The sequence below is a fragment of the Ambystoma mexicanum genome, chromosome 4q, assembly GCF_040938575.1.
Source record: "Ambystoma mexicanum isolate Mex_15411 chromosome 4q, UKY_AmexF1_1, whole genome shotgun sequence".
In the NCBI taxonomy this organism is placed as follows: Eukaryota; Metazoa; Chordata; class Amphibia; order Caudata; family Ambystomatidae; genus Ambystoma; species Ambystoma mexicanum.
The window spans coordinates 178286560-178294261 of record NC_090928.1 but is presented as its reverse complement, the minus strand read 5'-3'; the positions used below and the strand labels follow the sequence as shown (position 1 = coordinate 178294261).

At 51.4% G+C, this 7702-nt stretch overlaps 1 protein-coding gene across 4 annotated transcripts in view; it reads right to left on the bottom strand.

Moving 5' to 3' along the window:
- Nucleotides 1-325: 325 nt before the first annotated feature.
- AGPAT4 (1-acylglycerol-3-phosphate O-acyltransferase 4) overlaps nt 326-7702 on the bottom strand; it is a 1136585-nt gene continuing 1129208 nt past the window's right edge. For 3 of the 4 annotated variants that reach the window (XM_069607695.1, XM_069607692.1, XM_069607694.1), the window contains one exon: nt 326-844. In XM_069607695.1, coding sequence (XP_069463796.1) covers nt 750-844 — 95 coding nt within the window. In that variant the 3' untranslated portion in view covers nt 326-749. The remainder of the gene's footprint in view (nt 845-7702) is intronic. The other variant, XM_069607693.1, reaches the window with a different exon arrangement.

Below are 7702 nucleotides of genomic sequence, written 5' to 3'. Positions count from 1 at the left end.
TTACTCCATTTAAAGAACTGGTATTAGGCATTTCGAAAGCACTGCTATTGGATGCCCACAAAAGCCCACATTGTTGGCGTTGCCAATGCTTGTTTTTGGCCAGTAAAAGAATAGATCATCTCTGTCCGGATCGGATGGTAACCTGTGATCGGTAGGTTACACACAAATCTGAGACTGTATAAATGTAGGGCAAGATAGTCTGCTGTTGAGTGGAGCACTTTTCATGCCTAGGTCCACCTCTCGTCAGTATCTGAATAAAATTAAATCCAAATGGCCACACACGTTTAAATTATCACCCTCTCTAAAAAAATGCAAGAGTCAAAAGTTAAGAAACATCAATTTTAATTCGAATTGAGGCACTGTTTAGTTCACATAGATGCATCTCCCATCCAATAGCAATGGCGCAACCATTTCACCAACTGTAAAATCACAATGCTCATGCGTATACACGCAGAACTGCGTCACTGTATTCTTTTACTTCTGGACGTCAGCAAGAAACTGGAAAATCCAGTAAGAAGACATTTCAGGTTTCATATGTCTTTGCTAATCAGCGTGTCGTTCCTCTGGTGAGGCAGGCAGAGAAAAAAAACTCGAGGCCAAAAGCAGGCTCGACTTTTCTTACAAAACAAACGTGAACAGGAGTTGAACAGCCCTCCCCTGCCCGTCCCTGAATCAAAGGAGAGTGATATGCAGTAGCTGAGTTTCCAGGAATACACCGCCTTCCCTTGGGTTCCTAGTGGTCTCTGGGGTCAATTGTTGTGTTTTTGCTTGCTGTCGTTGTTGCCATAAGCAGAGCCCTTGTTTATTTCAGTCATCCCTATCATCCATCGAACAACGACTGAGGCTGAAAAGAAATGCACAAGAAACAAACACACAATCAATCTTAGGCAATTACAAAGGTTTCAGAAACTGTACACAAATATTGAACCGCATATATATTGTTCGTATATACATGTTAGGCACACAAGTGTGACAGCAACTGTGCATTAAAACTGCATATTATATTATGCTGGTATCAGTGCTACCTACATAGGGCCGCTTTTGAAACATGAATTGCGTGACGGACCACACTGAGGTGTTTTGGTGATTGTTTCAAAACGGCAAATGAGAACCAGGAGGAGAACCCTGCAACCACTCCGATGATTTTCTTTACAATGCAGACACTTTAAAAGCCCAGCTCAAAAACATCGACTCGGCCGCCTTTATTTCGTGAACATTCTCCTTTCCTTCAATGCTAGGGAATGGAGTTTGCCGACAAGCACTGGCGCTGGCTGCATCAGGGACGTGCACTATGTACATACGATACAATTTAGGCTGGAAGCTGTTCCTGGGAAACACAAAGTTCACCTAGTCCCAGCTACTGCACTAGTGATTACAAGAACGACCACTATAAATGGTGTGAGAGGGCACCATTGAAACAGTGGAATTATCAGAGTGGTTGGCCGATAGTCCTGAGGAAAAAACCACAATCGAACGCATTAATAGTGTGAATCAATACATCCTCAGTGTTTCAGAGGATAATAGACTCTGCTGAGCCAGGTGGGAAATGTGTTCTACGCCTATGATGATGTATTGGTGTATGGAGAGGAGGGCATGCATGGCAAGGTATTGGTATTGAGAGAAGTCTTAGGGAGCGACACAAAAACTGAAGTGGAGTATCTGGGATGTAGTGGGTATAGTGTGTTATCAGCAAGCGGGATAAAGCCAAAAAGAAACTAGTTACAAGCGATAGTAGATGCGCCTGCACCCAGCATCGGTCCTTGCTTTGGTTGAATATTATATACCAAGTTTGTCCCAGTTCTCAGCTTTTACAATGAACATGAGATACCTCTGAAGAAAGGCTCAGATTGTATAAGGGTAAACATAATGAAAGTAAAAGTACCCTGCATACAACCTTTCACACTCAACTGACAAACATACATTCTAACTGACGGCAGTGCCTATGGAATAGGAGCCACACTGACCCAGAATCAAGGAAATACAGAACATGAAGTTACCTTTGTGTCCAAGGCACTATCTGAGTCAGAGAAAAACGATTCGACAATAGTGGAGATGTTGGCGTGTGCATGGCCAGTGGAATACTTGGGTACAATATTTTGGTTGTCTACAGACTATAAGCCATTGATTCACTTATTGAGCCAGGAGTCAGCAGGACCTCCACACCCAGGTTGGCCCGAATAACAGCAAAACTCCAGGAACAGACATTCAATTAAATACACATTCCACTCCCAGGCCGATTGAAGGTCACGTATGTCATAGTGCAATGACGAAAACATGTTTTTATGAGACAAATGTGTGGTGGCACCCATAGAGGGCATGGGAGAACGCAAATGATTGGAAATTAGTGAACTACATTGGGCAACTGATAGGGGCAGGACCCCACTATGACTAAGTTGACTAACTATACAAATGAGTGGCCAGATGAAAAGACGGTACCAAAGGACCTGCAGCCTTATTGCAAAGTGGCAAGTTCATTGTACATTGAGAACAGGCTAATGTTTCGCAATGACAAGGTAATTCCGCCCTACGGTTTGAGAACAATAATTTAGAAAACTCATTGAGGCCAATTAGGAACCACCATGACCAAAAGGAGACTCGAAGAATCCTGCTGGTGGCATGCAACTCTAGTGAGCTGCCAGCAATGTGCCAACAGCGACAAATGCTTACAGGTCAGGCCAGCCACATTGATTGCTTGTCTAAACGGAGAGAAGAAATATTTGTACCGGATATCATGAACAAAATGGTTATTGGCGCCCTGAAGTTGCTATTTCAAAGAGAAGGCTTACCAAAGAAGATGCTAACAGACAATGGCACCCAGATCACATCAATTGAGATGAAAAGGCTTTTGCAACATTGCAACATCACCCAAGTGAAGGCTGCCTTGTACCACGCCTGGCAAGTGGATTGGTTGACAGAGCTAACCGATTTATAAAGGGAGTCACCATACTTACTACAGCCTCGGCGATGGATGTTCTCACGGCCACCATGGAAATAATCACAGCACACAGATTGCACCCTATTTCAGCCTCAGGCAAAGCTGCTCTCCATATGACGAGAGGAAGAAAGGCTGCCTCCAACCTGGTTCCACCAAGGTTGCCAAAAGTTAGTGCAGATGTGGAAACAGACGTGCAGAATGTAGTGTGGAGAGTGAAGAGAAGTAAATCAAGAATGAGGACATGGCATGCCAGGCATAGTGCAGTGCGAACGACATGCATGGAAGAAGGAGACCCGGTTAAAACAAAGACGCAGTATAAGAATAAGGTCACAAGGCCAAACACTCGAAATTACGAGAAAAGGGGCAAATAATATGTGCAAAGAGAATGGCAAAAAGTGGAATTTGGAGAGAGTTACAACGTTTGCAAAATATGATGAGGAACTTGTAGTGACAAAGGAGTATAATTCCAGACTTGGCACCCAAGAGACATAAGGGAGACAGATGACTTTGCAAGTTTGAATGTAAAGGGTGATATGGGGAGTGAGGAACAAGTTACTTACCTGTAACTGTTGTTCTCCAGCATGGGTCTGTCATGGATTCCCATGCTCATGAATATTCCCCGTCGTCAGGCTGGGAACCCTCGGTAAAGAAAAAATCAGTTTCAGTTTCGTTTCTGAACTGTCTTTCTCCTAATAACCAATCACTGGTCTCTAGGTCATACTGCCCCTAGCCAATGACTGCCCTCTACCTAAGCCCCTCCTCTGGCAGCCATCTTCAGATTTGGTAGCACGTAAAGTGGCAGTAGGACCAAGTGAAGAGCCGCAGAGGGGTAGGAGGGAGGGTTCGCATGTGAATCCATGCCAGACCCATGCTGGAGAAAAACAGTTACAGGTAAGTAACTTATTCCTTCTCCAGCATGGGGTCTGGCATGGATTCACATGCTCATTAATACAAGAATACATAGCAGTACACACATGCACAACCACGGGAGGTGCAAGGCTCAACATTAAGCATTTCATCACTCAACGTTAAGCATCTCTTACCTCCTCACCAGGCCCACCTTCAGGCGAACAGCTTGGCAGCACTGCCTGGCCGACTCTGGACTTCTCCCTGGAAGCCCTGCAGATGTCCAGCAGGGGCACCCCAGATAGGAATGCCATGGTAGCAGCGATCGCTCTGGTCGAATGTGCTCTCGGACGGCCGGGCAACGGTCGGGTTGCTAACAGGTGACAGTGCATGATGCAGCAGGAGAGCCATCTAGAAATGGAAGCCTTCGAGAGGGCCTTCCTTTGGTTCACAGGTCCAAAGTTCACAAACAGCTGTGATGTCTTCCGAAAACTCTTTGTGCGGTCCACGTAGAACTTCAGCGCTCTAGCTACATCCAGCGAGTGCAAAGTCCTCTCGGCCGGCGTCGAAGGTGACGGGAAGAAAACAGGTAACACCAAGGGCTCGTTGAGGTGGAAGTCCGACGGCAACCTTGGGCATGAAGGAGGGGTGCATCCTCATCACCACCCTCGTCTCGTGGAAAGTCAGGTATGGGGCTTTACAAGAGGGCCTGGATCTCTCCCACTCGTCGTGCGGAGGTGATAGCCACAAGAAACGCTGTTTTCCACGACAGGAACTTCAACGGTGCCGAATGCAGAGGCTCGAATGGCGGCCCCATGAGCCTGGTCAGCACCACGTTGAGTTCCCACGCCAGGGCCGGAGCCTTCACTGGCGGGAAGGATCGGAACAGTCCCTTCATGAACTCCGTCACCAGGCGATGGGACCACAGGGATGAGCGCCCCGGAGTTCTGGTGTAGGGGGAGATAGCTGCCAGATGGATCTTGATGGAGGCATGGGCCAGCCCTACCTTGGCCAGCGATAGCAAGTACGGCAGCACTTGAGGGGCCGTAATCCGCAGAGGGTTAATCTGTGCACGGCACCAGACCGAGAACCTCTTCCATTTAGCAATTGAGAGTTGAGGACGCCCTGGCCTTTGCAAGCACCTCCTTGCAGTCCGCCGGGATATCGTACCCTCCAAACTCTAGTGCCGCAGTAGCCAGGCATGCAGGTTCAGCGACCCTGGGTCGTGGTGGAGGATGGCGCCTCCTTCTCTCGAGAGGAGATACACGTTCGTCAGCAGTTTGACTGGGGGGGACGCTGACATGTCCAGAATGTCCAGGAACCATATCTGTCTCGGCCACGCCGGTGCGACGAGGATCATCCTGCACCGGGACGGTCGGAGTTGGTTGATGGGTCGCAGCAGCAACGGCAACGCCGGGAACGGATAGAGGATCAGGCCGTCCCAGGGGAATGAGCAGGCATCGCCCATGCTCCCCGGCTGGGGAAACCTGCTGGCGAACCTCCAGCACTTGCCGTTCGTCGCCGTCGTGAAAGTCGATCTGGGGTTTGCCCCATCATTGGAATAGCAGATCCACTTGATCCTGCCGAAGTTCCCACTCGTGGCACGAGCAAAGTTCCCTGCTGAGTGAGTCGGCGATGGTGTTCTTTATTCCTGCCAGGTGGAAGGGTACCAGAAACATCCCTTTGGCGACGGCCCAGTGCCACAGATCCTGTGCCTCCTTGGATAGGGCTGGGGATCTGGTGCCTCCCTGCTTCTGGATGTAGAACATCGTGGCTGTGTTGTCAGTGAGGATCCTCACCACCTTGCACTTGAGGGACGGAAGGAACGACCTGAGGGCCCAGAACACGGCTCGGAGCTCCAGGACGTTGATGTGTAGCGACTTCTCTTCTGGGAGCCAAAGGCCTCTTGCATTGAGCTCTCCGGTGTGCGCTCCCCATCCCTCCAGGGAGGCATCCGTCGTCACCGTCTCCTGGTGTGCGGGGGTCTGGAAGTCCATCCCCACCGCGAGATCCACACGGGTGCCCCACCACCGGATCGCTTGGCGGAAGGTCTCGTTGAGCGAGATCCTGTCTTCGAAGCTGTCCGCCGCTTGTATCCAACGGGCGTTGAGGAACTCTTGCAGTGGACGCATCCGGTGCCTGCACAGGCGCACGAGGTATATGCACGAGGACATCATGCCGAGAAGGGACTTGATGGGCCTCACCCTGGCCACATCCATGGCCGGCAGTCGTTGCACCTTGCCGAAGATGGCCTTCGTCCTTTCCTCGGACGTAGAGGCCAATTGCACCACTGTGTTGAGCCTGGCTCCCAGAAACAGTGCGACTTGTGACGGGAGCAAGTGGGATTTCGCGTAGTTGATGGAAAATCCCAGATCCGTGAGCAGCTGGACGGTCTTCGCTGTGTGTCCGACGGCGAGTTCTCTTGTCCTTGCTCGGATGAGCCAATCGTCCAGGTATGGGTAGACGGGGATCCCCTGCAGGCGCAGCCGCGCCGCTACTGGTGCTAGGCACTTGGTGAATACCCTGGGCGCCGACTTGAATCCGAAGGGGAGGGCCTTCAACTGGTAGTGCCGTCCTCGGACTACGAATCTGAGGAACTTTCGATGTCCTCTTAGAATGGGGGATGTGGAAGCAAGCATCCTCCAAGTCCAGCAACGATAGGAAGTCACCCTCCTCCAGCTGTCCCAGCACGTGCTGGAGAGTGACCATGCGTAACTTTGGAGAGTTGATGTACTTGTTTAAGCAGCGAATGTCCAGGATGGTCCGCCCGCCGGTCTTCTTCCTTACGAGGAAGTATCGCGAGTACACTCCGGAGCCCCGGAGCCTCTTTGGGACGAGCTTGATGGCTCCTTTCTTCAGCATCGCCCTTACTTCCAGCAGCAGTTGAGGGACGTGGTTTTCCTTCCTGGCCACGAGAGGAATGCGGGGGCACTTTTTTAGAAACTTGAGAGTGGGCCCGCAGGCCAGGGTATCCAGCACCCATCGGTTGGTGGAGATGGACTCCCACACACTGACGAACTTCGCCAGCCGGCCTCCCACCGGGGTGCTCAGGTGGGGGCCCGACGCTACGGCCAATTCAGTCCTGCTTGGTCGTGGCCTTGCCGCCTTGGCCTCCTTGATGACGACGACGAGATCCTCCTGACATGCCGTGTCCTCTGTAGGCCTCCTGCGACGAGGAGCGGGCCGCCTGGAGGTACGTCGAGGAGCCGCCGCCGAATCCTTTGGAGTCACCTTGCTTGCCTCTGGAGTTCCGAAAAGGGTGGCCGTCGTCGTTGCAAAACTCCCAAGGCCCGCGCCGTTTCCGTGTCGGCCTTGATGGCCTGAAGTGACTCATCCACGGTCTTACCAAACAGGTTGTTTCCGTCGAAGGGCATGTCCAAAACTCTGGTTTGCACGTCCTGGCGGAAATCAGTTGCCTTGAGCCCCCCACGCCGGCGAAGGCAAACACTGTTGCCCATCTGACGGAAGCCAGTGTCAGCAATGTCTGTGGCCACCCTTATGGCGTGGTCCGACGCCACCTTGCCTTCCTGCAGTATCTCCAGGGCCTCAGCCCTCTTGTCGTCCGGGAGGAAGTCCAGCAGAGGAGCTATCTTAAACCACAGCTCCCTGTCGTAGCGTGCCACAATCGCGAGGGCGTTGGCTGCTTTAATCGTCGTCGATGCCAACGAGATGACCCGTCATCCCATGGCATCCGATTTCTTCCCTTCACCGTCTCGCGGGGAGGTCGAAGTTGAAGCCATTGCCCCCGCCGCTTTCTTCTTGGCCACCACCGAGACAACCGAATCCGGGTTCGACTGCGCCCTAAGGCACATGGGGGTGGAATCCAGGACCCGGTACTTCTTCTAGTACCGGTCTCTCTTGGCAGGGGTCTTAGACGGGTTCTTCAGGAGCTCCAGCCCCTAGTCACAGATGTCGTCAAGC